This window comes from Actinia tenebrosa, unplaced genomic scaffold (assembly GCF_029948245.1).
Source record: "Actinia tenebrosa isolate PJP-AT-01 unplaced genomic scaffold, QUT_ActTen_1.0 PGA_scaffold5__44_contigs__length_20552954, whole genome shotgun sequence".
Taxonomy (NCBI): Eukaryota; Metazoa; Cnidaria; class Anthozoa; order Actiniaria; family Actiniidae; genus Actinia; species Actinia tenebrosa.
Window position 1 is genome coordinate 4807897 of NW_028292582.1, and position 27366 is coordinate 4835262.

General features: G+C 37.9%; 5 protein-coding genes across 5 annotated transcripts; 3 read left to right on the forward strand and 2 right to left on the reverse strand.

The window, feature by feature from the left end:
- The first annotated feature begins 1723 nt into the window (after nucleotides 1-1723).
- LOC116286270 (uncharacterized) lies at nucleotides 1724-5673 on the forward strand. The gene is made up of 4 exons (XM_031692723.2): nucleotides 1724-2219; nucleotides 2913-2964; nucleotides 3946-4081; nucleotides 4498-5673. The coding sequence occupies exons 1-4, from the start codon at nucleotides 2160-2162 to the stop codon at nucleotides 5603-5605; spliced, it is 1356 nt and encodes a 451-aa protein (XP_031548583.1). The 5' UTR covers nucleotides 1724-2159; the 3' UTR covers nucleotides 5606-5673.
- Nucleotides 3829-10275, reverse strand: LOC116286267 (uncharacterized). Its single transcript, XM_089038208.1, has 2 exons — nucleotides 10194-10275; nucleotides 3829-8015 (listed from the first exon to the last, which is right to left on the reverse strand). The coding sequence occupies exons 1-2, from the start codon at nucleotides 10218-10220 to the stop codon at nucleotides 6042-6044; spliced, it is 2001 nt and encodes a 666-aa protein (XP_088894334.1). The 5' UTR covers nucleotides 10221-10275; the 3' UTR covers nucleotides 3829-6041.
- Nucleotides 10276-11115: 840 nt separating this feature from the next.
- LOC116286266 (thiosulfate:glutathione sulfurtransferase-like) lies at nucleotides 11116-13253 on the forward strand. The gene is made up of 4 exons (XM_089038012.1): nucleotides 11116-11179; nucleotides 11299-11466; nucleotides 12053-12215; nucleotides 13080-13253. The coding sequence occupies exons 1-4, from the start codon at nucleotides 11116-11118 to the stop codon at nucleotides 13153-13155; spliced, it is 471 nt and encodes a 156-aa protein (XP_088894138.1). The 3' UTR covers nucleotides 13156-13253.
- Nucleotides 13236-17618, reverse strand: LOC116286269 (uncharacterized). The gene is made up of 2 exons (XM_031692722.2): nucleotides 17468-17618; nucleotides 13236-15513 (listed from the first exon to the last, which is right to left on the reverse strand). Exons 1-2 carry the CDS (start codon nucleotides 17579-17581, stop codon nucleotides 13540-13542), a joined length of 2088 nt encoding a protein of 695 aa, XP_031548582.1. The 5' UTR covers nucleotides 17582-17618; the 3' UTR covers nucleotides 13236-13539.
- A 1895-nt stretch (nucleotides 17619-19513) lies between these two features.
- LOC116286268 (solute carrier organic anion transporter family member 4C1-like) lies at nucleotides 19514-26371 on the forward strand. The gene is made up of 10 exons (XM_031692720.2): nucleotides 19514-19920; nucleotides 22184-22438; nucleotides 22633-22934; nucleotides 23215-23498; nucleotides 23809-23942; nucleotides 24170-24329; nucleotides 24491-24635; nucleotides 25127-25284; nucleotides 25666-25880; nucleotides 26233-26371. The coding sequence occupies exons 1-10, from the start codon at nucleotides 19887-19889 to the stop codon at nucleotides 26352-26354; spliced, it is 1809 nt and encodes a 602-aa protein (XP_031548580.2). The 5' UTR covers nucleotides 19514-19886; the 3' UTR covers nucleotides 26355-26371.
- The last annotated feature ends 995 nt before the right edge of the window (nucleotides 26372-27366 follow it).

A 27366-nucleotide genomic window follows, 5' to 3' on the forward strand; every position in this document is an offset into this window, starting at 1 on the left:
GTCAGCTTTGCAGTGAAAAGAAGAACAAAGGGTAACGTGTCTGAGAAAGTTGAGGGAAAAATATCATGGAAGATTGAAAACGGTGTAGTTGCCTCTTCATAGCACTACAGCAGAGGTTAGAAGTCAGTAAAAGGGAAATGATTAACGATGCAAGAGTTAGATAAAAAGCGAAAAGATCTCAGGTGAGAGTTTAGTAAGGTAAGGTAAACGTTGTAGTTGACTTGTTGAGCACGAAGGCTAAAAGTAGGGAAATAATTATGGTGCATGGAAAAGAGTGACGTAAACAAAGGAAGCTTAGCTCAGAGTTGTATCAGAGGTTTTAAAAAAACAATGAAACAACACAGACTTAACTCTAATGTAGTTTCTTTCCCTATGTCTTTAAGACTATTATTATCGATAATTGTCTTTTTTATAATAGAACTGATATCAGCCCATTGGGTAGACTTGCGGGCTATTACTTTCAAAACTCATCTAACGATACGTCTCCCGTGACTAGAGCAGTAGTCTTCTTTCTCGCGATTTGCATTTATTAATTGTCCGTATGCTGAGTACTAACAAACATTTCAGCCCAGCTTTACCTGGATATGTATAGTATTTAGATAGTATCCGCACCCAGTAGTAGGTTGATCATGCCCTATAGATATGTATATACCTAATTCAAAATAATGCGTTATATCGCCAAAGGCTATAGGCGCGATTGGTCATTCCGACATGGAAATGATTTCGTTGAATACAAAGAACATTGAATCAATTAGTCTCAACACTAAGGTCCATGTCCTTGACGAGAATAAGAATAAGAAACACATGTCATTCCAGCTATTCTTGGATCTTGAAAAAACCTATCTCCTATCCCTTTTCGCCTATTTCCTATTATCTATCGCCTTGACGGCGTTGCTAACGTTTTTTGAATTAAGTGTACACCTTAGTATAGTTCAAAGAAAAAACGTCGATCGGAAATCTGAAATCTTAGATAAAGTATTCACAACGTAGTTTCCTTTTATATTGGAATATGAACCTTTACATTTGAGTTTGGAATATGATTTTTCCTATATATCTTAGCCAGAAGACATGTGTCAGAAGACACAAAAATTCAGTGTGGTCTCAGATCCCCCAATTCAAACCTCGGATCGACAAAGCCGGTTTTTTGAAATAGGTGTGTAAGTATAATATATCAGTGATATTAATGTAGCTGACAATATAAATCATATAATCATTACCTTGACTATCAGATGGCACTTCCTTTAAATTGCAAAAAGCTATGTTTCTATTTGGAAGTCGCCTCTGTTTTCGTTATGCCGCTGTCTTCATAAAAAAGCAAACTGAGCACCAGGTGTTGACATAAATTCATTTCACAAAAACTGTGAATAATATTGACTTTGATAAGTCGATTGCATTAATTCTTAACGAAATTGAGCTGTGTACTAATTACACGAGGCTTGAACCTCGCTTAATTTGTGAACCAGTACTAAAAGGAATTTTTTAGTTTATCAAATAATAATGTTGAATAATGCCGTGTTTTTCTTTATTTTCGGTTAAAGAAATCCATATTTTGACGTACAAAGCTCATATTTGAAAATGTAAAATAAAGAAGACCAATACTGCCAGTTAAACCTTAATTGGTATCTTCCGTTAAGAAAACATGTTCAAAATCCAATTTCCTGTTTATGAAATTTGTAATTGCTACTGAAGGATATGTTTGAATAGTAAATTTTATGAGTACGAAAACTTCAATAAGTGATTGGGAATCATTCTCTCGAGAATCATGATAATGTGGCCACCATGTTGGTCGATAAACAAGAGACTAAGGCTTATTAACCCGTTATTAAGTATCTTTTGGGATAGTGATCTAACATGGCGGCTATAAAACCAGCAATTCTAGTATACGAGGATCTCGAAGTCCTATATATAGCCTTAGTTTCTCACATCACCGAAAATAAGGCAGTACAAAACCAATTTCAGTACGAGTGTACGTATATTTTTGTCGATAAGCCTGTGCGTGACCGCACATGCGTGACTTCATGTGACGTCACAATAATGTGATCCTATAATTATCCTTAGTGACGAGAGACTCTATTGAGCTCGCGCGAACATGTGCGTGAGATCTGTGACCTTAGATAACAAACTATCGATTCAAGAAGTACAGAAATTCCCATGACTTTATGGGCATTTGTTGCGGCAAAACACATCCTGAAATCATCCAAATAGAAGGAAAAACAGAGGTATGTGAGCCGAAAGAGCGCGTAAAGAAACAGATAATTTTACCGATTAGTTTTGCTTAGCGTCCATAACTTTTCTAGCTACAAATGGGCAGATTACAGTACATTCTTCCTTGTATTCTACCCGTACCGTATTTACTTTAGCGTAACTGAGTATTTTGATTGGATGAACTGCATGAAAACAATGGGAAGTCATTTCAGTGTTACGGCATGTCGTACCGTGCGCGTGTTGTATGTCATTAGAGACCTTAGCATCGTGTTTACCGCTAACTGCTAACTTACGACCGCTAGGAATCAAACCCCGAAAAACGCCCGCAAACACGTAGAAACACTCGGCATCAACGAAATTTAACTCTTCAACGACAACTTCGTTATGACGCCTTGATAAATGTGCAAAGTTTGACGGAAAACGCCTGGCGTCGAACTGCAGTTTGAGGTTTGTGGGCTAGCAAAAACGTCTTGCTAAAGGTCTCATGGTTGTTTCTTGTAGCATTGAGTCTAGTTTTTCATTTTTGTAAAATACGTATTAAACTGAATTAAGAATTAATTACGGAATTCGAATAACATTTTTGGATGTTGGAACACTTAGTGCGCACTGCATAAATATATAGATTGTTGCTCGCGCTTATATAATCGAATGTATTCAAATCCTAATATAATGTATTGTGATCCTTGTTTGAAATCTGTGGTGTTTAGGTTGCAACATCCACGTCATCCTTGAAAGATAATTTTGAAGATGCGCAGATTGGTTAGTAAGCGGTAGATACACCATAAACAAAAGATATACCTTTTTATAACACATTTAGGGTTGATATCTGTGTGATAAAGCCGTGAATAAAAACCATATCAGTGAAGTGATACGATAGCTTCACGGTAAACTGGAAACTGCGAGTTTTGTCATTGTGGTATGGACCCTAAATGTGTAAAAAACAAATTATTACATGTGGACTCGCTTCTTCGCGAGATGATGTGCCCGAAAACTCGTGAATAAAAACGATATCAAGCTTTAAACCTGTGAACATCTTTATGTAATATTTTTAATGTTACTTCAACCCTAAATTGAACAATAATAGAGAGTTTAGATTTACGTCCACGGAAAACGGCAAACATCAGTTGTCCAGTGAAAAAGTATTTTACATTACTGAAAAGGACTTGTAAAAGAATCCAAGTAGTAGAAAAACAAAAGAATGTTTGTATGTAGTGAGAAAGTTCGTAAAAGGTAAAGTAAAATACAGGAAAACGATGAAAACGTGGTCACCTTTGCCGTTTGCGGGAAGAAATAAAGTCAATCTAAAACTCTCTAATTATTGTCGAACTTTCGACCTAAGCGGTTATCTTCAGGACTACTGAAATTAGTACTGATGTAAGTCATATGCGCCAACATGTACGTCATAGTAACCATTCCGAGGTTTAGGGAAAAAAACTGGGTCATGTTGAAATTGCAGTGCATTGTGGGGCTGTTTTAGAGGACTTTCAAGTTGGCGTTTGTTTCGTCCCCTAAAACAGTCCCACAACGCACTGCAATGCCAACTCGACCCAGTTTATTTTCTTAACCTCGGAATGACTAATATATAATATCTACAAATCTTTTAATCTGGAAAACCATCAACCGTTTTGTTTGAAATGAACTTTTTTAATATCTTTTTTTTAAATGTTATATCTTTGAATTTTACACAAGTGTCTTGAGGGTCTATCAATTCAATGCAATGGCCAATTTCTACTTTTTCAGTTTCTTCAGAAAAGGAATCGGAAGACCCCATAGCTTCTCCTCTACCGTCAGTAGATACGAAAATAATTACAGATAAAGAAGACTTATTTGACACTGTGGCTGCTAGAACGCGTTATTCTACCTTTAAGCACGACAGGTTTGTAGTACAGAGTGTTATAAAGACATTAATTATGTGTCCACCTATCGTTCACAATCGCCTTAAACTTATCTTAAAATTTTTCTGTGTTTCCTAAAAATCTTTTATGTCTCCTTTTTCCCCAACGCTTCTCTGATAATCACACTCATGTTGCAATCAAACTGTACTCATTAACGTAAATAATACCACCTTGTGTATGCTCTAGACGTCAGTCACCACCAACATTCTTTCTGGAGACTACACTCCCAAACTGCACTCAGCTAATGTAAAATATAGAAAGCAGAAACATGAAAGGTACCGACTGATTAGGTTTGATTGATGGCAGCCAAATTTCAGCGTGCAGCTCGCAGACATACAGTTCGCATGTTTAGAAAATTGCAGTGATGTAAAATAATTTTTGTCCAATTCTTTGGCAGAGGCTATGATTCAATACGTCGATCCTCTGTATACGTGAACGGACGAAGAATATGCGAAGATGAAGACCTAATAAAAAACAATTTGACCTCAGGACAGAGACGAAAATCAGAGGAAGGCACAACCAGGACCAGTGAATACCTTCCAAAGAGGCTGAGCCTTCCAGAAGGCAAAGCACTTTTGGACTTCGAAAAGTGCTACAGTGCTGAGGACATTAAAAACGAAGCTGCCCATTTTGTAAAAGTAATACTGGAGAAAGAGAAGACAATATCTCTAGATATGAACCAACAACACGAAGAAGAAGAAGGAAGAATCTGTGATCTTCAAAATACTAGAAATGTTATTTGTAACACGAAGAAGGAAGATACAAGAAATGGAAATGATTTTTCATCGGATGTAAGCCAAAGTCACGAGAAAAATGATGAAAATACGAACGAGATTTCTGCAGCAAAGACAAGATTTAAAAGTCTTGAAGGAATAGACGAACGAGATGAAGAAATTGAAGTAACGTCCCATAGTGAAGACGCCGAGTCAGACAACGAATCTTTCTTCGACGTTAAAGGTGAAATGCTCTCACTTTTCAACAAATTGGAAGCAGATGCAAGCTTCGTATATACGATTAAAGACCAAGATCCCAAATCCACGACATCTGAGGATCAATCAAGTAATGGTGACCACAGTTTGGTACGTGAAATGGAAGCAATTTTCCAAGAGTTCAAGCAGCAAGCCGATGAAAACGAACTTAATTCCTCACATTCTAACAGCGACAAGGAGTCAGATGCTGAATCCTTCTTTGATATGTCAAAAGAAATTGAAAACATCATCAGCAAATGTGTCGTTAGTTCAGAAATTGAGAAGAGCTCAGAAGAGAACGTTTCAAGAGAGAATGCTCCTGAAAACAGTCCAGATTCCGGTTCATTCTTTCACATTCAAGGTGAATTGGAATCTCGCTTGCAGAATTTAGTGCTTCATTTGGATGGCTCTGGTTCTGATGAGGAAAGTCGAGGTAAAGTCGAAGAAAGGCTTTCATCTGGTGAGGGGTCGTACTTCAACATGATGGATGAGATTGATTTGCGTTTGGACCTTGTGAAGCATGGAAATGTTATCTGAAGCTAAGATGTTTTGATCAGCGAAAAGTGTCAACGCGTCTTGTACAATAAAGAGAAGATTATTCGTTAGACTTCGGACTTCATCGTGATTTCTTTCTAAAACATTTTTTATCTACCCGTCCATCCATCCATTAAACTCATCAACCAACAATGTATCCATCCACCCTCCCACCATAGCACTCATCCATCCATCCATTCATTTATCCATATATACTTCTGTCCACCCACCCATGCACCATCCATGCATCCATGCATCCATCCATCCATGCATCCATCCATGCATCCATGCATCCATCCATCCATCCATCCATCCATCCATCCATCCATCCATCCATCCATCCATCCATCCATCCATCCATTTTTTATTTACTTATTTACATCATTTCCTGGCTTAAACCTTTTAGCTTAACTATACTGACAGGCTGTTAAGGAAGCGTTCAAACACTTTGATCTTCAGTAGTTTCTTTCCCTGATTCCTTCTGATGTCGCTTCTCGTACAATATTTTAAGTTCTTTATCAATTTCAGCTTTTATATCCTCCAACGTCAGGTTCTCAAGGAGGCCTTTTAGTTTCTCACTCACTTTGTTTGTCATAGCCTCCATATCACTCTTCTTAAGCCATCCTATCTGTTCTTGAAAAGGTGCTTGGGCTTCGTCGACATGATGCCAAGCCAGTTCCTTGTAAACTTTCTTCGTGTACTCCATACCAATCGTGTTTGGAATCATTAGTGACATGTCTCGTCTTTCTCTTATTTCAGCGAAGAATGTCTGTGCAATTTTGGTAAAATCGTCGTCTAGAGTCAAGTCGCTAACCTTTTCTTTCATGAAAGTCAGAAGTTCTTGATTAGTTTTCTCTTCAGTTGTTTTGTGAGCGGTTTTGAGGTGCAACATCTTACACAGACCTCTGGCAAGGAGGGATTGATAGGCGTAAAGAGGTATATACATCATCTTCTTAATATACTCATCTTCACCTTCATTTTGTAGACTTTTAAATAGACTTCCAATCACGTCTTTGCTCTTTTCCATAAAAACTGCAAGCAACGAATAAATAAGCCCTTTCACATCTTCTTCTGTCAGGGATTTTTCTTGTACTTTGACCAGCAATGGGTCCAAATCCTGCAGATTGTTGAGGTAGGTTTGAGACTGGTATGTCAGAGAAAAACATCTTTTTAGCATGCTGACAATTTTAGGCAAGATGTTTATTCTTACATCATGAATCGTAGCCGCCTCTTCGACCAGTTTGGCAGGATCCTCGTTTTGCAGAAGGTTGCTTTGTGGGATGATGTAATGAGGAAGGTGTCCTTCTTCCAAGCTCTTCTGAAGCCGATCCAACATCAATAACAGACACTTTCCTGAGTTAGCTTCCGTCCAGAAGGACGGGTCTTGATTTTCGATTTCCCAAAACAGAAGGTTTTTCAAAAGATACGAAGAGATTACATCTGGAAAATAGACTTTCTTGATCATCTTGAGAAGAACAAGAACGTGGCGTTGAACAGGAGAAACACTTTGACCGAGTTTATTTTCAGCCACCGAGAAAGACAATCTCCATTCAGTTTCATCCATGATGTCACGATCGTTGGGATTCTCTGGGTCAGTTTCCCTGCATGAAGAAGAAGAAGGCTTCTCTGGGTTTTTGCGATATTCTAGAAGTTCCATAGGCTCATTTTGACGTTTGCCTCTTCCAACTGGCGCCAAGTGGCATCCAGACTCGAGAATGTCTTTCAGAAGCTCGGGTGATGGCCAACCGTTGGTACGTGAACGAACAAGCCACTCCATTGCTGGTTCAGGCCACGCCAACGGATATTTGAAGACACCCGTTTGATCTTCTTCATAGTGCACAAAGCCTTTGTTCTGCAATTTTCGCACTGGACCATGCATTTCATACGTCCATACGTCGCTACCCCCTCTAGTTTCATTCGACCAATATTCGTTTGAAGGCAGTAAATAGGTATGGTTTATAAAAGAGGCATTCTTGTAGCTGGGTTTATGCTCTTTCCACTCATCAGTGAATCTCAAATGGACATATCTTGGATCATCTGACGCGTGTTCCACCGTGAAAATGGGGATTATTTCGTTCCTTTCGTTTGCAATCGAAAAGGCATCAATTTTCATCTCGTCCAAATCGGGTTGCCAGTGTTTTCTTTTGTCAAAAGGCACGTTTAAAAAGCCTTCGCCGCTTTCCGAGAACAGAAGTTGAGGGATGCAGAATCCTTCAACTCGACTACCAGTTTCTATCTCCGAAGTTGAGGACGAGGCAAGAGATTCAGGATTAAACGAACGCTTTGCTTCACTCGTTGCTTGCCACCAAATCCACTCTCCATAGACGTACTCCACTGGAAACATGCAATTAATGATCTCTGAGAAAGGCTGCAGCCATACCTGGGATTTGTCGTCGAAATCAAACAGGGAAGCCTAGAAAACAGCAACACTTTAATTCAGCTATTATTTTTCGTGATTCTTCTACTCAATGAACAGGCAATTTTGAGAAACGACATTGATTCTGTTTTTACAAAGTACACGCTAAAACATTTTTGAAATGCCTTTGCGATATACCACTCGTTAAGTATCCGATCGTTATACTGCAATTTTCAATAACATGCAAACTGTGTGTCTTCCAGGTGCACGCTGAAATTTTGTTTTTTCGCTGCCGTCAATCAAACCTAATCAGTCGGTACCTTTTATGTTCTTGACTGGCGGCAGCGAAAAACCAAATTTCAGCGTGCAACTCGGAGACACAGAGTTTTTCGCATGTTTATGAAAATTTCAGTAAAGTACCTAACTAATATAATAAAATGGGACACGAATATTGTATATTTCTTATTAAATATATAAGTGTATAATTCCATGTTCTACTAAGATTTAGAGTGAGTTTGATTGGAGTAAGTTTGACCCAAAAAATCCATGTAAAATGAAATGCAAATGAGGCTCCAAATGAGTACGATCGGCCATTTCACGGATCCCGTTACTCAACCTCATCCTCGTCAGCATGTAATTATTCTTTAGAATTTGACTACAGTCCGCAGTAATGAAAGGAATTTGCACATCAACGAACAATTGAAACACTTAAAACTTTCACAGGTTGTAGGCAATTTCTAAAGAATAGATTGCGCTGACGAGGCTGAGGTTGAGCCGCGGGATCTTTGAAATGGTCTATTCTGTACCCGATTTTGACAGATTTCTGGCTGATTGCTTTTTGTGTTTTTTACCATCAATTATTCATGATCTGTTAATAACAGATCGGTATGCTTGCGAAAAGAAATGAGACAAGGGTGCTTTAAGTATAGTTTAATAAATAAGCAGGAGTGTTTTATCAGGTTTAAAACCACAAGGAGTATCCGAGTGGTTTTAGACCTGATAAAACACGATCTTCGAGTTTATTGAACGACCATTTAGGGTCCTTATTCAAGCCATGCTGTTGTACTCTTTTGGTCCTTTATAAAGATTTCAAAATCTTTATATAAACATATCCATGTTGAACTATTATCAGGTATAAAGATCCATGCACGTGATGGATTTGAAGGACCTGATAGGTCTAAATGCTCATTAATTCATTAATTTTGAAGTATCAGTCTGAGAGTCTTCAAGCGGAAATATTTCCGCTTGAATTTATCTTTATTTTATGAACAACCTCATTTATATCTCAGATGTATCATTTCGTATGCTTTCTTTACTCGCATGTATTAGACAATTTAATGGAAACTATAATATAGATTTATAAATTCGTATTTAATATCAATCTAGTAATATAGTTAATAGAGGGGAATGGTTAGGAAGCCTAATGTTATCAGGTCTTTGTTCGCTTTTGATGCTGAACCGATCTTGACCGTGCACAATGTTTGATTTATGCTCATCCGAAATTGCAAAATAAGTAAACATAAACTTTGTCTATGGGATTGTTGTAAGGAATATTCAAATATCTCTTATAAATCTTTAAGTATTTTGAACAAGCAGCTAAAAGAAAGAATTTGGTCTGTTCGCACTCAGCCATTGCCAACAATGGTAAAACAAAGGATGTGCACGGTCACGCTTGAAAAAAGTCAACAAAGATCTATAACAAAATCTTGCATCTCAGCAGTAGTTTCGAATACGTTACAGCTCGGTTGAATATCAAACTACTTCTTACTAGAGCACAAACACTAAAAGTGTGCAACACTTTGCACTATTTAGTAGTAAATAGTGCTAATTAAACAATTGGAAACAATAGGATTAGCAAAATTTATCAGTATTTAGTGGTATTTATGTTGCACACTTATAGTGTTTGTACTCTAACCCAAAAATTAATTATTTCTATAATATTATAAGTATATAGTAAGATTCCTTTGATTAATTAAAATCATTTAATTGAGATTAGCTTATAAAATATTAATAATGATCAGTAATAATATTATACTTTATTAACGTGTCATTTTACTCTGTTTACTAGTTAGCGTTTTAACACTGATTGGGGACGTATAAAAGAAAAAAACTAATAACTAAAATAACTAAATAGCAGACTACTAAAAAAAGACAATCAACCAAAATAATAATAATAAAATAATAATGAATAAATTAAGGGTAAGATTTTTTTACAAATGTCACATTTACATTTACCTCAGTCGGGACTTTAGTTCCTGCCATATTTTTACTAAGTCGTGAAGGAAGGTATTGTGTAATGTCTTACCTCATTTGTATCCGGATCACTCAACAGGAGAATAGACGCGTCTCTGATGACTGACTGATGAGGCATGACAGTTATTTGACTGACAGCTTGGCATCAGCTAGATCGTTTTTTAGTTGTCGGTAAAATCACACCAACTTCACGTCACGCTGTCACGTATCGAAGGAAAAAATATCAAGGATGTCTATTGAATTTGCTGATATTATTTTAAACTAGACCCTCTTGATACGACAAAAAAGTTTATTTATACAGACTCGCTCTTTGAATCAAATGATGAATGATTTTCGACACCGATTTATGGATTTTTTATGTACTTTGTGTTACCTAATTGCTAAAATTAGGAAAAAGAATCGCTAACGTCATTACAGGAGGATTTATTCTGTAAAACTTCAGAAAGATCCCCAATCACATCTTTGCTTTTCAAGAAAAGCACTTTGACCAAGTTTATTTTCAACCACTGAGAACTATAAAAAAAGTACGTCAGTTTTGGTTCAATGAGAACTCGAATTATCTATATTAATAAATGCATATTTCTATTTCGATATTTAAGGCACATAATATTTAATCTAGATGAAAAATGAAAAAGAAAAAAAAAGATCATATGGACTTGGCTAGCCTGCGTGCCTCCAAACGTTTACTCGTAAAGAAAATTCCGGATGCAGCGCAGGCTAGGACTTGGCTTGACAAGAAGAAGAATCGGAAATAAAACTCCAAGAAACAAACAGAAATGAGAAAAAAAAGTCATGCAAAAGCAGGAAATAATTGAATGGGTGAACACATCTTTCAAGGTTTTTTTTCTTATATATATAGCGCGCACCTGTAAAAACACTTTATGACGTAAAACGGATTTACATTATGACGTCAAGACATTTGACCAATCACGTAACCGAATCAAACCAATCAAATACCATCATGTCAGGTAACGTTCTCGAGTTAACTTCAAAATGTCAATTCGTCAATTAATGGTATTTAGCTGTCCTACAATTCTAAACCCTCGAAATGTTGGTTGGAAATTCAAATCATCTTGTTTGTTTGTAGCACCTGGTGAATCGTCGTCGTCCGCCAAGTCATGTTATAACAACAAAGGAATTGTTACCTATAAGTGCTTGAAAAAACTGCTTGCTGAGAACGATATTCAACTCTTTGACGTGCGAACTCGACAGGAAGTGGCGGCGGGGAAAATTCCTGGAGCTACCAATATACCACGTAAGTCTTCGTGAGGTTTGAACACAATGGACCAAATCTACTTGTGCGTAATGTTTTACCCATTTCAGACCACGTGTCATTCTCTTGAGTATAAGATTCTTTGTTTAAGTTGTATCCATATTCATGTGTCTTCTCATGTACAACAGTTAATAATGTGATAATACACGTGGTCTGAAATGGGCTAACAGTGGGTTAGGCGGTCTTTTAAGTTGATGATATGATGAGAGACGCGCGGGGTGTTTTTGGCGTATGGCGTACGCATGGAAAGTGGTTAGTTTTTCGAACGAGGATAATGCGCAAGAACGCGTTGGTATCCAGTGACTGAACCGAATCTCAAATGTTCCGGCTACGAGATCGCGCTGTAGATACAATAGAGGCTTTGCACTATCACGTAACGGCAGCCATGTTAGATGGCAGTAACAATAAAACCTTTTACATGACTGAGAAAAATTCAATTCCCGAGAGCAAAGGGATTTTATTGTTCTGATATCTAACCACAGGCAGTCCAAGCTGTATTATGGGCGCTGGCACACAATGGTGCAAAACCTCTATACTCTTTTCGCTAACTCTACCTTTTCTTTTCCAGTAGACGAGCTTCAAGAGGCATTGAGCCTGTCACCAGATGAATTTCAAAAGAAATATAACGTACGAAAACCGGGGCTTGATGACGGGAATATTACAGTCCATTGTAGATCCGGTATGCGCGCAGACTCAGCTATCCAGATCTTTAACAATCTGGGCTACAAAAGGTACGAAATTAGAGCGTTTAAATAATCAGTCTACAATCTCCGGCAGTGACGTAAATGCTTCGCGATTCCATACTGCGCTTCAGCACTACGTGTTGAGGTATGGTCCTTGTTTAATCAATCCGAAAAGAAGTAATTACTAAAACCACTCTCCCTAGCAGTTGATCAACGTAACTTACATATTTCAATATTGGAAAGAGATCTTAATTATTAGGGTACATGCGTGTATGGTACGTGCTTAAAGCCGTATGGCTAATTAATTCTCGACTTCTAAACAGAAATACGGACAGGAAAACTACAAGGGCATACCTTAAAGTGCTTATGAGCCTTTACACAATATATTCAGAATTGATTCTTTAAATAGTGAATAGCTGATTGTGAAAATATTTCGTCATTTGAATGTCGGGTCTTTGAGATACGAAGGTTTATATTTCCAATATGTTAATGACTATGACGTAACATAAGGGATTTGAGTTATTTTGTGGCAACTTTTTATATTGAACGCTGGACATTTTTTGAAAACAAATTTGTAAGAACCTTAACGTGAGTCACGAGTAAAAGGGTGATGCTTTTAAAATACTGTAATCCAGAACGAGTGCAGTGTTGTATATTAAATGATCCCTTATGTTACATCATAGTCATTAACATATTAGGAATAAAAACCTTCGTATCTTAAAGACCCGACATTTAAATGACGAAATATTTTCACAATCAACTATCTACTATCTAAAGAATCTATTCTGAAAATATTGTGCAAAGGCTTATGAGCACTTTAAAAAATGACAAAGCAAAGTTTCTATGGTGGTGGTAGGGTAAGAAATACGATAAAAATACTCATGCTTCTTGCTTCTCTCATTGATATTTTAGGGCGCATAATTTTACCGGTGGATGGACTGAATGGCAAAAAGCTATGGAAGCTGACATGGCCGCTGCGAATGAGTGAAAACTTTCCGAGGAAATTATCGAGTATTTGACGATAAAAAATCCATGTTTATAAAACTGTAAACTTGTCGAGAGCATTAATTTAGTTTTCCATGGAATTTTAATTCAAAGTTGTAAAAGCATTTACAATCTCTATCTTCGTAATCTTATGGCATTACTGATCCTTATAGTACTTTATTTTACTGACATATTTACAAAAAACATCTGCAGTTTTCTGTTAAGTTTTCTATTATGAAAAAACTACCAAATATTCAGTTCAAACTTCAAATTTCGAGCAAAAATGTTTTTAACTTTTTGTTTTATTTTTTCAAGTTTATTTATTTATTTATTTATTATTATTATTTATATATATTTATAGAAACTTGCCAATTTTTTAACTGGGTAGTTAATTATCGTCAGCATTTTCTTTCTGCGAGGAAGAACACCGTTCCAGAAACAACTTTTGGATCTCTTTTGTCACTTCCATTTCTATTCTATCCCTTGTTAGGCTTTCCAGCTGGCCGTCCAGATCTTCGGACACTTTCTTTTGTATGGTTTTCAGATCACTTTGGCAGAGCAATCCGAGTATTTCCATAACTGGAGCCTGAGCTTCTAGGAACTGGTTGCGTGCTTCTTCGCGATGAATTTCCTTGGTACGTTCCATGACACTCGTTTGTGGGACCAAGAACGACATGTCCCTTCCTGCTCGTACTTCAGCATAAAATGCCAGTGCCAAAGCTATGAATTCGTCGCCAGTGGATAGTTCTGTAGTCTCTTGCCTAACAAAGGATTTAAATTCTTCCTCGTTCGATTTTTCCTGGCTTGATTTGTCGGGCTTGAGGTACCATATCTTACACAGGCTTCTTGCTAACACGGACTCATAGGCGTAAAGAGGAATGTGCATTAACGTTTTGATATTCTCATCGTCACCGAATACAACATTTCTCAACATGCTTTTGACTTCTTCTTTGGCCTGTTTGATAAACAGGGCAATCACCGAAATGGTTAGTGCTGTCACATCTTGTTCTGCCAAGGATTTGTCTCGTGTTTTGGCCACTAGAAGATCCAAGCCCTGTAAGTTGTTGATATAGATTTGAGACTGGTACGTCATAGAATGACATCTCTTCAGCAAACTGATTGTTTTGGTCAAGATGCTTCTTCTTACATCATGAATCATAGCTGCTCCTTCGGCCAGTTTGGCAGGATCCTCGTTTTGCAGAAGGTTGCTTTGTGGGATGATGTAATGAGGAAGGTGTCCTTCTTCCAAGCTCTTCTGAAGCCGATCCAACATCAATAACAAACACTTTCCTGAGTTAGCTTCCGTCCAGAAGGAAGGGTCTTGATTTTCGATTTCCCAAAACAGAAGGTTTTTCAAAAGATACGAAGAAATTACATCTGGAAAATAGACTTTCTTGATCATCTTGAGAAGAACAAGAACGTGGCGTTGAACAGGAGAAACACTTTGACCGAGTTTATTTTCAGCCACCGAGAAAGACAATCTCCATTCAGTTTCATCCATGATGTCACGATCGTTGGGATTCTCTGGGTCAGTTTCCCTGCATGAAGAAGAAGAAGGCTTCTCTGGGTTTTTGCGATATTCTAGAAATTCCATAGGCTCATTTTGACGTTTGCCTCTTCCAACTGGCGCCAAGTGGCATCCAGACTCGAGAATGTCTTTCAGAAGCTCAAGTGATGGCCAACCGTTGGTACGTGAACGAACAAGCCACTCCATTGCTGGTTCAGGCCACGCCAACGGATACTTGAAGACACCCGTCGAATCTTCTTCGTAGCTCAAAAGACCTTTTCCTTCCAGTTTCCATACAGGTCCGTGCATTTCATACGTAAATAGCTCATCCGACTCGCGGCCTTCATTGAGTTTGCTTAATTTTTTATCATCATAGTTTTTTCCTGGCAACGAATAGGTATGGTTTACGAAAGTAGCATTCTTGTAGCTGGGTTGATGCTCTTTCCACTCATCAGTAAACCTCAAATGGACATATCTTGGATCATCTGACGCGTGTTCCACCGTGAAAATGGGAATTGCTTTGTCGGTCTCTTTATTTACGACAAAACAGTCATTCAAGTGCATTCCATCGAGGTCAGGCTGCCAGTGATCTCTCTTTTGCGAAGGATTATCTATAAACGTTTCCTCGGTTTTTCCAACAAAAAAAATGGGGATGCAGAACCCTTCAACCTGACTACCAGTATCGATCAGCGAGGGGGCCTTAGAACAAAGAGATTCTGGATCGATACTTTTTGCTTCGCTCGTTGCTTGCCACCAAATCCATTCTCCATAGACGTACTCCATTGGAAACATGCAATTGATGATCTCTGAAAAAGGCTGCAGCCATACTTGGGACTTTTTATCAAAACCTGACAACTGAAGAGTAAGAGAGGAGACAAGAAAAATAGAAGAATTAGCGTGGGTTTCATTTGGTCAAAACTGATGGTAGTTTCGGTAATTAAAAAAAATGTATTAAGTAACCACTTGCCGTTAATGGAACGATGACTGCGTAATTTGGTTAAAATTTGATGTAACAATGGGTTTCAAGATCGAAGGATAAATTCTGAAATGAGGCTGACGTCTTAAAAATCAATCTTATTTTATATTAAGCCCCTAAAAAGGCTAAAACTCATCGGATTGGTTCCAAATCGCGTACAGAAACAACGAACAACTGCAAAAACGCACAAGCAAAAATAAGTGATGTAACTACAAAAGTTACTTTAGATATTCTTACGATATGCATTCCTTTTTAATGAGGTTCAAGTACGTTGCTTGGGCTTCCTGTGGTTCAAGCCAGGAAAGACCTTTGGAAAGATCTCTATATTCATATCATATACGGCTGATTCAAACCAGAAAGACCATTGGTTGTAAAAAAACTAAAGGACGTTCCCATATAGACCAAAGTCAAAACTCGCACCGATGTGAGGCTTAAGTTGTGAACAAAGGGATCTGACGTGACTCACAAGTCTGCAACATCAAATCTATTGAACAACTCCAGCGCAGAGCTACTAGATTTATCCTTCCTAATAGTGGGCTGGATTATCGTGAACGTCTGGTTAACCTTGATTTATTACCTGTATCGTATTGGCACGAAATCATTGATTTGACATTCTATTTCAAAAGTCGAGCTGGCTACTACAAGTTTTCTGTTGATGACTACGTAAAGCCTAGAAATGCCTCCCGCTCCACAAGAAACAACTGCAAGATGGACCTTCTTGTTCCTCAAACTAGAACTAAACAATTCCAGAACTCATACTTCAATAGATTGCCCAGAATACGGAATCAACTGCCTGCCGACATCAAATCGTTAGATTCTGTTTCAAGTTTCAAGACTGCTCTTCATAGCCGTTACTTTGCTGGTCTGTTGAACACTTACTGCATAGACACTTATAAGACATGGAAATCAATCTGCCCTAAATGCTGTACTACGAATGACATTACTAGCAAACCATTATGTTGCTACTGAACTTTACGTAGCATTTTATTATGATATGTCTCAATATGACTCATATCTTTTTCTTATTTACATAAAGTTCGGATTTTAAGTTCACTAATTTTTCAGTCATTATCATTATTATCACACTATCAACTATTATCCGTCATCATAACATACGCCATTTGTAATATTATTCCACTTATCATGTGATCATATTGTGGCCGTACTTTATTTGGAGTCATGCTCTGTTGTACGGACCATACCACTAATTGTTTATGTGGTTAAAGCCTGATAAATAAATAAATTTAACAAATTTACGATGGTTGAGCGTGGTATGTCCTCTTATTTACCACGATATGACGTCAAAAGTTGGTCAAAATGTTATGGACTCACGAGGGGTAAGCCGAGTGGGTCCATAACTAATTTTGACCAACGTTTGGCGTCATATCGTGGTAAATAAGAGGACATACCACGCTAAACCATCGTAAATTTGTTTTTTACTACAAAACTCACAAAACTCTAGGAAATAGACTGCACGAAATCTTGCATGACGCCATTTGTTGGTATGGCCTCTTATTTACGACGTTTTTTAATCAATCAGCGCGCGAGAAAATTTACAATTGTGGTAAAAAAAGTAATCTGGCGTGATTCAAAAGTCACGAATCAGCAAATACTTAGATCATTCTAATATGTATTGGTTTGAGAAACCATCTAAATCCCTTTTCTCTTTCATTTCTCTATCAGTGTTTTGTCAGTCCTTGCATTGAGAATTGTAAACAAATAACTGCAGAATTGGCTACAACATTGTTGGAGATATTGCGAAAGCAACAAAAAATTAGATACTTGTTATACAATATTGTCTAGGTCTGATAATGGATTTTTTGGCGTACTTACCTCTAGTTCTGCCATCTTCGCCGTGACAAACAAACTAATCGATGAACTTCCTGTTTCCTTTGAATTATAAACGAAAGACCGTGAAATTTTGTCAGAACTCGTGACTGGCTGCATGATCCATTTGATACTGACCAAGGTCAATGTTCCTGCTATTGATGCACTGTTTGTATATAGTATTTTACTGTGACGTCACGCTATTGAAAAAATATATTTTGTCGTTTTATCAGCAAAAAGAGCTTACAGTGAAATTGCTCATGTAGATATTAGTAAAATAGTAAGGTTTCGTGAAGATTGTCGATAATCCAGAGAAAGTATGAATTTTTGAGCCGTACAACTTTTACGAAGAAATGTTTTCAATTTAGAGGCAAATTTAGCCTGCTAGCATACATTTCTTTGTAATTTATGTTCAGTAAAATCTGCTTTGCTTTGCTTCTTGTTGTTTCGTTTATCAGATTTGTCGTTTGTTTCCCGATTATTTTGTTTGTGTTTATTGTTCGTTTGCATTTATTTTTTTTTCTTTTCGGGCTGCTTCGTTCCTTATTTGTTTTCATGCTATTTTCCCTTAAGATAGAGATCCTTTCCGGATCTTCCAACTCTTGCTTTCACCATCATGAAGGATTAACAAAAAGATGAGACGTTGCGCCGTTACAAGCCATTAATTTAAAAATGACTCATAACTGAATACGAAACAAGTTACTTGTTACATTAGTGGCAGATGGAACTTCGAAATGTGAAGTCAGAATTTAAGTGTTTTTCTGCGCCTTTGAAAGCAAAGACAATATTCCAGTTTCGAGTTATTAAGTTGCATCCATCAGTACTGTCAAGGTTACCGCCGTTCTCGCTTCGATGCAAAGGCACGGTTACCTTTCAAAATGGCGCAGGGAACTGTGAAAGGGACTATTAGAGAGTATTTGTATAGACTGTTTTCTCAAGGTTGCGTGCGAATTCAAATTTAAGGAACTTGACGGGCCACGATACCAGAACATGAGTATTATTATTTCGATAAGAAATCATAAAATCGATTATTCTCCTCTTTAAATATAAAACTGGCTTCTCAATTTTACTGAATTTTTCTTTTTTTACTTTTGTGGCCCGTCAAGTTGGATGCGCACGCAACCTTGAGAAAACAAACTATTGTTGAAGTTGAAACTCGAGTAAATGAACACGGCGTTATTGTACAAATTCAAAAATGCGATGTATTGCAAGTTTATTCTTTAGTTTACTCTTCCTTGTTCTACTAGTAAAGTAACTAATACTGCTTCCCCTTCCCCTTCCCCTTCTCCTTCCCCTTCCCCTTCTCCTTCTCCACCTCCTTCTCCTTCCCCTTCTCCTTCCCTTCTCCACCTCCTTCTCCTTCTCCTTCTCCACCTCCTTCTCCTTCTCCTTCTCCTTCTCCTTCTCCTTCTCCTTCTCCTTCTCCTTCTCCTTCTCCTTCTCCTTCTCCCTCTCCTCCTATCCTATTCTCCTCCTATTCTCATTCTCATTCTTTTTCGTCTTTCCTCTTTAATTTCCACTCTTGTTTTTCTTTTTAGAAGTACCATTAATTCTGTTCGTAATCATTCTAGTTCCTTTCCAGAAGTTTACCGCCATCATGGTTTTTCAATTTGCGGCAAAAGATACACACCAATTAATTAATGATACAAAATACTGCTGCACTAAGTGAGTAATCCGACATAATCCAAAAATGGCAGTACATTATCAATTGAACTTTTGCATAAAACTATTTGTCAACGGGTTAGACAGAAATCAAAAAATGAAATATATAGTTCATATTAGAATGTAAAAAGAAGCCATTTCTTTCAATTTCTTTCTGTTGTTGCTGTTGCTAATATTTATTATTACTCTTGCTGCTGCTGCTGTTGTTTTCTTTTTTTTTTTTTTATTATTATTATTTTTTTGCTGTTGTTATTGTGCTCGGAGAAAAAAACAAACCTTGCGAAGCAGATGTCAGGAAATCACACAGTAATAGTACTTCACCCAGTAATGTGATCTCTCTGTTTTTGCTCTCTGCCATTCACTATATAACTGTCCAATCAATTAACCAAATCTCTCAGATCAGTGTGATAATTCAATGAATGAATAAGAACCCACGGATGTAATTAAGTTCTTAAGAGATTGAAAAATAGGAAGCGAAGTAGTAGAGAATCGGGTGCCAAACCAAGGAGAGAATTCATTACATTCATCACACCTCGAGAGTAATTCTTCAGATTTGAACGAAGGATTTCAGAGCTGGTTGTCTGCGCCATGGCCTCAAATTGGAAGGAAAAATCTCCTTCAGAGGAGACTTTGAAATCTCTTGAAGGGGTACGAAGTGATAACCAAAACGACTGCTTCTTGGTCCAATCAGAAGAATCAACTTGGGGCTGGTTCGCGTTCAGGCCACGGTGTCCTTCAATGGCTGAACAGTTCAAGATTTTTAATGGCTGTACTGTTTTTCCTGACTATCACTCAAGGTAACTCCTCGTATATATATATTATAATATATATAGTATAATATTTTAATGAATAATATTTAACAATTATTCGCCGAAGGCGAAGTGAATATCGGGGAATATTTACCGAGACGCGAGTCTTCTCAGCGTCTCGGTAAATATTCTCCGATATTCACTGAGGCTAAGGTAAATAATTGTTATAGTATAAATACACAGGTGATTCTTTCAACAACAACTAAAAAATAAAGAAGATAAAAGACGTTTTTTTCCATTTTGGATTGTCGCTGGAGGTGATTATCGTGTGATAGTGTGAGTTTCTCGACCAATCAGCGCGCGAGATTTTCAATAATCACCTGTGTATTTTCACTAATCAAAATTATTAATAAGAATTATTAATATTAAGAATTATTTTGTAGATATATCAGAATCCAGTGCTATTTGATCTTACGATAGGGTTGATATTTCAGGCTTCTATTTTCACAAGTGAAAAGCATTTCCACACCAGAGGCTCTTATATCCTTCCTTCCTCTCATGCTAGTGCTTCGAATCCCGTTATTTTTTAAGCTTTTTAAAAGTGGCCCTTGGAATTAAACTGGCCGAAAGTTGCTCTTATTTAGATTCAAAGCTTTGGACCAGGTTTTGAAGCTCTATTTCTTTCGAGGTTTCTTAATTTTCTTTCCTTTTTCTTTTCTGAAAAATTCCAAAAATTATTCTCCCAAATCCCAATTAACTCTCCAAAAATCGTTCTCCTGTGATTATGAAAGGTCGTCCATTGACGCCATCTTAATTTATCGGATAATCCAGTACACTTGAGTTCCGGCGGCCTGGTGGATTTTTGAACCCGAAAAGCCAAAGATTAAAAGGAAACATTTTTTTGGGGGGGAAGAATTTTCTCGTAACTCGAACAAAAATATCTTCCGAGCATAAACATAATTGGAATTCTTTTTTTATATATATCCAATTTCTGAACTGAAAGTCAACTGCAAATAGTCTCCTATGTGAACGAAATAAAACGTCTGCAAAAGAGGGCTAAATCAACTGAAGATGTTCCAAATTTGAGAACCAAAAGAGATTGCAATCAAAGAGTTTCAATGACATTTTCGGGAAACATAGAGTTTTCAAGGGCACGTGCCTATGGAATGTTCTGGAAACGCCTTGATTGACGTCTACCAAAAGCGGTTGTTTGTCGCGCTGGCAAATTTAATTTTGGTACTATCTTTAAAAAAACAACCACGCCCTATTTCTATTGTTTGATGTCGGGTTTGAATTTCGATGGAAAACCTGTCCCGTTTTTTGAATTCAGCATTGATACTAACAGGGGAGAGCGGGGCTGAATTCAAAACCCGGGACAGGTTTTTCATTTAAATTCAAACCCTCCATCGAACATTTAAAATAGGGCGTGGTTGTTTTTTAAACCAGTTAAAACGCAAGTGGTCGGATTTGTATTTAAATTCAAATTTGCCTCTTTAGTAATGCTTAGATTTAGTGCTATATTATGCTCAATTCACAATATGCTATGTCTCTTAATTATTTCTTTCTTTTATAACATAGCAAAACCGTAAAAAAATTGTAATAAAAAAAAAGCAAATTTTGTTCTAACGAAAACTTCATTTCAAAGGGGGCGCTACTCAATCACGTCAGTGTGCACCATCCATTTTTGGGTGCTTGTTCGCGCACTCAGAGCGCGCGTTATTTAGCGGCTATGTCATTAATTTAAAAATAATAATATTAGTGTGTTTGCGTGTGAAGAAAGGGTTCCCGAGGATGTTAAGAAGAATTTTTTTTCAATAATGAGCAATAAGGGCGAAAAGTGCCAAAAACTAGACTTTCGTATGAGTTTTGATCCCAATGTTCGTTTTGGGTTAACACTCAAAACCTTTTTTAAACAGTTAGACACTGATATACTATGATGAAATGTTTGTTTGAAGCGGTGGTATTTCAATTGTACAAATATGTTTTGTTGCATTTGTGTTAGAATGTAGCTTTGTAAGGCTTTTTTATAGAAAATGTATGGGAAATAAGCAAATGAAGGCCTAAACCTCATTTTCGATTTAAATTTTTGCTTTGGGTTAATACTTTGATTCCACTTTCATCGGTCATCTCCTTTTCCAAACAAGTTAAATTTTGTGAATAACAAGATTTTAGCCTTGTACAACAGCCTTTCTTCAAGAAAATAGTTTTTGGCGCTCACCGCTTGAATATGAAAAGAATTCTCTCTTAAATCTTTAATACTTTGTTACTTTTAAAGAAATTTTAATCTTGAGCTCCCTTTCTTTCTTATCAGGAATGGTTTCTCTAACATTCGTACCCATGTCACTACCATCCTTAGAGAGGCGCTTCTTGCTCAACAGCAAACAAACAGGTACATTGATCTCAGCTGCTGATATCACGTCTATGATCTTTGGTACTCTGGCTAGTTTCTATGGCGGACACAGTCACAAGGGCAAGTGGTTGGGGTGTGGAGCCATCATATCTGGTCTTGCTTCTGCGATTTATTCACTGCCACACTTTTTGATTGAAGATTACGATCCACAGTCAGGTGAGATGGCTGTTAGTCTTGCCTTGCCTTGCCTTGCCTTGCCTTGCCTTGCCTTGCCTTGCCTTGCCTTGCCTTGCCTTGCCTTGCCTTGCCTTGCCTTGCCTTGCCTTGCCTTGCCTTGCCTTGCCTTGCCTTGCCTTGCCTTGCGAAACAGTAACCAAGCTTAGTCATGCTTTTTCTACTTTCATTTTCAGTTTCAACAAAGAGCCTTCCATTCTGTGTTTCCAATAAAACCTTCGTCGCCAAAGACGAGGATTGTTTAACAACCGCCAGATCTTCCTCTTCATACTACTTTATTTTCATCTTGGCCCAGCTTCTCTCAGGAGTAGGATCTTCACCTCTTCTATCACTCGCCCCTGCTTGGCTCGATGAAAATGTCCACCCCAAACATACTGGTTTGTATCTTGGTATGTTTTTCACTGCATTCATTATTGGACCAGGCATCGGCACTATGATTGGTGGAAAACTACTGGAGGTGTATGTTGACATTAAGATGGTAAGCCCAGAACGATTTTCTCTTTTTTCCCCGGTTACTCTTGAAAAGATACATTTAAGAAAAGAAAAGGAAAGAAAAGGAGAAAAAAAAAAAAGAAGAGAAGAGAAGAGCAGAGCAGAGCAGAGCAGAGCAGAGCAGAGCAGAGCAGAGCAGAGCAGAGCAGAGCAGAGCAGAGCAGAGCAGAGCAGAAAGCAGAGCAGAGCAGAGCAGAGCAGAGCAGAGCAGAGCAGAGCAGAGAAAAAGATATCTATTTAAAGTTTTCATTGTCTATTTTCCCCAGCCTCCAGGGTTGCAGCTCAGGCCTCTCGACCACCGTTGGATAGGAGCTTGGTGGCTAGGACCGTTCGTCTTTGCCTTCTTTCTTATTATCTCCGGGTTTATTTTGCTTGGCTTCCCAAGTAAGGTCCCTGGTGCTGTAGAAATGAGAGAAGAAGCTATAAAAAATAAATATATAATCGGTAAAGACAACAACTTGCAAGGGCGACTGAAAGACATTGTTCCCGCCACGAAGTCTTTGTTTACCAACAAGGTTTACATATTTCAGATATGTGGTATGATCTCGGGGTGAGTGCTAATGTTCAGCGGATAGGTATCGTGCACATGCGTAATAATGTAATCAGCGTGAGATTGGTCAGCAGTTAGTAATATTATATCACTTTCATAGCAAAATGTATTCAGCATGTTCATAAATGAAAGAGAAAAAGGAATGCTTAAAAACGTTTTGGACATCAGTAATCTAAGTACTTTGCCATCGGTAATAATCACGCGATTGATGCGTCCAGCAAGGTTCTTTATTCCCGAGCATACTAAGGCGTTGACACCAAAATACACAAACGTTTCACTTCTCAATTTCCATTTCCCCCTTCTTTTCCAGTACCTTTGCGTGGTACGGAGCGGGTCCATTTCTGTACAAGATCATTCGTGATCGATACGGTGCACCTCAGTTCCTGGCAGGACTCTTCATGTCTATCTTATCCCTCATTGGCGGGAATGTTGGAGTGTGGATAGGTAAGTACACATCTTCACAGTATTCTACCTCTTTCCCAGTCTGCCACATAGACTTGTTCCTCGATCAACCACAGGCAGCCCAACAGGTTTTTTTCCTTGAGATACGAAATTTTTTTATATGTCTTCAAGAGGCTGTATTTTATGTTTTTCCTTGTCATGCATCAAAACCATCACGTGGGTTCCCTGTGGATAACGTAAGGTCTGAATAAATTGTCTTTTCTGAACAGGAAGTGCAGTGGTCAGAGGTCTTGGTTTACGTGACTCTTGTCGCAAAGCTGCCAAATTTGTCTTCTTTGCTAACATTTTCACCATGTCGATTCTTTCTTTCCTGGTTCCCGGATGTGAATACCCTCGGTACGCAGGTGTTGATGTACCTTATCCAAACAGGTAAAACTAGTTTGTCACGTTGTGGAATCCATTGCGCGCGCGCTTCATTTTAAATGACATTAGAGCGGGTTTAAAACTTTATAAATTTCGCAGCGTATGAGACTCTAATCACGTGAATTAACTCATTAAAGTGTTCTTTACCTTGATTGACTTTCTTTCAGTTCTCTTGGACAACTACAACTGTCTAGCTCCTGTAATATTAACTGTCACTGCACAACGAATCAGTACAGTCCAATGTGTGATTCACGTGGTGTAAACTTCTTCTCTCCCTGTTATGCTGGCTGTTCTCCGCTCGATGCAAAAAAGGTAAGAATTTCTTTTCTTAATTTAATTCAAATTCAAAGATTATTGCATCTGCGAGGTCCGCTTGTGGTATATTGACCCTGCACAATGTCGGCATAGGGGATATTGACCCTGCGCATTGTCCGCATAAGGGATATTGACCCTGTACAATGTCGGCATAAGGGATATCGACCCTGCACAATGTCAGCATAGGGGATATTGACCCTGCACAATGTTGGCATAGGGGATATTGACCCTGCGCATTGTCCGCATAAGGGATATTGACCCTGCACAATGTCGGCATAGGGGATATTGACCCTGCGCAAGGTCAGCATGTGGAATATTGACTCTGCGCAAGGTCCGCATTGGACATACTAATTCTGTGCAATGTCGCGGATAGTAGGATAATTGACCGTGCGCAATGTCCTCATAAGGGAGAAATTTCAAGAATTCTATAACGCAGACTAGTTACAATTCTTAACGTTCTATCATAATTCTTCATATATTTCTTTCAGGGATTTGCAAACTGCTCTTGCACATCTATTCCTAGTAAACTAACGATGGGTCCTTGCAAGAAACGCTGCAGTTATTTGTATTTATTTGTGGGATACTTGTTCATAATGACCGTCATTGGCGTCTGCGATCAAATACCAAGCGACATTGTCCTGTTCAGGTATTTTTGAGTAACTTTTTCACAAAGCAGATTCGTTTTGTGTGTCTTTTATAAGAGTGCAGTTAAAGATTCTGCTCTTTGCTTTGCTAAGGCATCTCATACAGGAAACTGTTTGGTAAATGTTAGGGACGAGAATCAGCGAATAATTTTTGAAAAAAATATAATAATAAAAGAAAGCAAAATAAATAAAGAAGAAAAATTAGAATTTTAATTTCGTGTTTGAACCTTAGGATTAACTGTTTTTGGTAAAAGGTCGGTCAAACTTAAAGCCAAACTCAGGCTAGCTCGGCAGTTAACGCAACAGCTATATAGTACGCAAATAACAAGTCCACTTATATTATGCATTCTATATATATAATCCTTTTACTCATATTGAAATAGGTCAGTGCCTGACAATCAGCGATCCTACGGCCTTGGAATTCAATTCGTCCTCAGCAAACTAATGGCAGCTTTGCCTGGTCCAATCATAATCGGTTACATCATCGACGAGACTTGCTCCCTATGGAAAACAAAATGCAGCCAAAGGGGCAACTGCTTGAACTATGACTACGATAAGCTGGGCTGGATCATTGTATCGTATGGGCTGCCACTCAAAGGTAATGTGCGCGTTATTCGTCACTTCTTGTCCCATTGCAGCAACCGCTGACCGTTGTCTTTCATTTACTCAGGGTTAGCCTCGAATCAGTGTCTAAATATTAACAAAGAACGATGGTAAAGCTAAAAAATGCACAACTTCAACAATACAAACACTTTGAGCTTCCACGGAACAAAACCGAGGCTAACCCTGAGAAATAGAGAACTCGAAACAGGAATATTTAGCATATTTTTGAACAAAAATGTTAATACTTTTAGTCCGCTGCTTCTCTCAAGTCACGTGACATTGTGCATGAAAATGATTAACTGGCCATCTATAACTTATTAGCTTTATTTGTAACTATTTCATTTCAGCTTTGTCGCTGATGTTTTATTTCTTGTCCTGGTACTACTGCAAAGAACTTGAGATCCGAGTTGCCACGACAACGGATGACGTCAACAAAACCGAGTCTAATTGCAAAAGTACTGCTGTATGAAGGCTTCGATGGATGGATGGAGGGAGGGAGGGATGGAGGGAGAGAGAGAGGGAGGGAGGGAGAGAGGGAAGGAGGGAGGGATGGATGGAGGGAGGGATGGATGGATGGATGGACGGATGGAGGGATGTAGGGATGAATGAATGGACCTTCGAACCTTTGAATGAGCAACTAAAAAAGAAAGGCATGTCTGCATGTAAATAGTGTTCAAAATCGTATATCACAAGTAAATCTATGTAAAGAAACAAAAGCATGCCATTCGCCGTTATAGTAATATACCTTAGCGTAATGTTTTCCCATATTAAACCATGTGTCATTCTCTCGAGAGTAAAACTTATCGCTTGAGTCGCATCCATATTCATGTGTCTTTTCGCGCGTAACCGTTAAACAAAGAAATGATACTCTAGGGAATTCAATGACACGTGATAAGAATAAACAACATGACGTGCAGGTTAAAAGGACCTATAGATCCCTTGCACTCAGTCCATTAAGGAATTGTTCTGGCTGACAAAACAATGGATTTTTTTGGCATTAGAAAAGACGACCTATTGTTTTGTCGCCCAAAAGAATTCATATAGGAAATCGATTCAAGGAGTCTATTTCAATTGAGTTTTCATCAAATATAACCAAAAACAAAAATTCATAATACCGATTAAACAATGATAACAATATTCATGACAACAATAAACATATCATATACAGAAGTGTGCACTTTTTCATTTTTAAATATCATTCATTATAAAGAAAAAGAACATTTTAAATACATTTTGGACCATTTTCACACCTTTTCAAAAGATATGAATTATTTATGAAAGATTCCAAATAAGTCATTTTTGGCCATTTTCGACCAAAAAGCATGGACTATAGCCCATGGTTTTGATCAATTTTGGACCATTTTCACACCTTTTCAAAAGATATGAATTATTTATGAAGGATTTAAAAAAGGTCATTTTTGGCCATTTTCGACAAAAAAACATGGACTATAGCCCATGGTTTTGATCAATTTTGTCCCTTT

Bases quoted from the DNA above. Each gene is read 5' to 3' on its own strand.
- LOC116286270 (XM_031692723.2), top strand. From the start codon at position 2,160: ATGGGCATTTGTTGCGGCAAAACACATCCTGAAATCATCCAAATAGAA. The intron at 2,220-2,912 runs GTATGTGAGCCG...TGTGGTGTTTAG, and splicing joins AAATAGAAGGAAAAACAGAG to GTTGCAACATCCACGTCATC. The intron at 2,965-3,945 runs GTTAGTAAGCGG...CTACTTTTTCAG, and splicing joins TTTTGAAGATGCGCAGATTG to TTTCTTCAGAAAAGGAATCG.
- LOC116286267 (XM_089038208.1), bottom strand. From the start codon at position 10,220: ATGGCAGGAACTAAAGTCCCGACTGAG. The intron at 8,016-10,193 runs GTAAATGTAAAT...GCTGTTTTCTAG, and splicing joins GAACTAAAGTCCCGACTGAG to GCTTCCCTGTTTGATTTCGA.
- LOC116286266 (XM_089038012.1), top strand. From the start codon at position 11,116: ATGACGTCAAGACATTTGACCAATCACGTAACCGAATCAAACCAATCA. The intron at 11,180-11,298 runs GTAACGTTCTCG...GTTTGTTTGTAG, and splicing joins ATCAAATACCATCATGTCAG to CACCTGGTGAATCGTCGTCG. The intron at 11,467-12,052 runs GTAAGTCTTCGT...TTTCTTTTCCAG, and splicing joins TGGAGCTACCAATATACCAC to TAGACGAGCTTCAAGAGGCA.
- LOC116286269 (XM_031692722.2), bottom strand. From the start codon at position 17,581: ATGCAGCCAGTCACGAGTTCTGACAAAATTTCACGGTCTTTCGTTTAT. The intron at 15,514-17,467 runs GTAAGTACGCCA...CTTACTCTTCAG, and splicing joins CGAAGATGGCAGAACTAGAG to TTGTCAGGTTTTGATAAAAA.
- LOC116286268 (XM_031692720.2), top strand. From the start codon at position 19,887: ATGGCTGTACTGTTTTTCCTGACTATCACTCAAG. The intron at 24,330-24,490 runs GTAAAACTAGTT...ACTTTCTTTCAG, and splicing joins GATGTACCTTATCCAAACAG to TTCTCTTGGACAACTACAAC. The intron at 25,285-25,665 runs GTATTTTTGAGT...ATATTGAAATAG, and splicing joins AGCGACATTGTCCTGTTCAG to GTCAGTGCCTGACAATCAGC.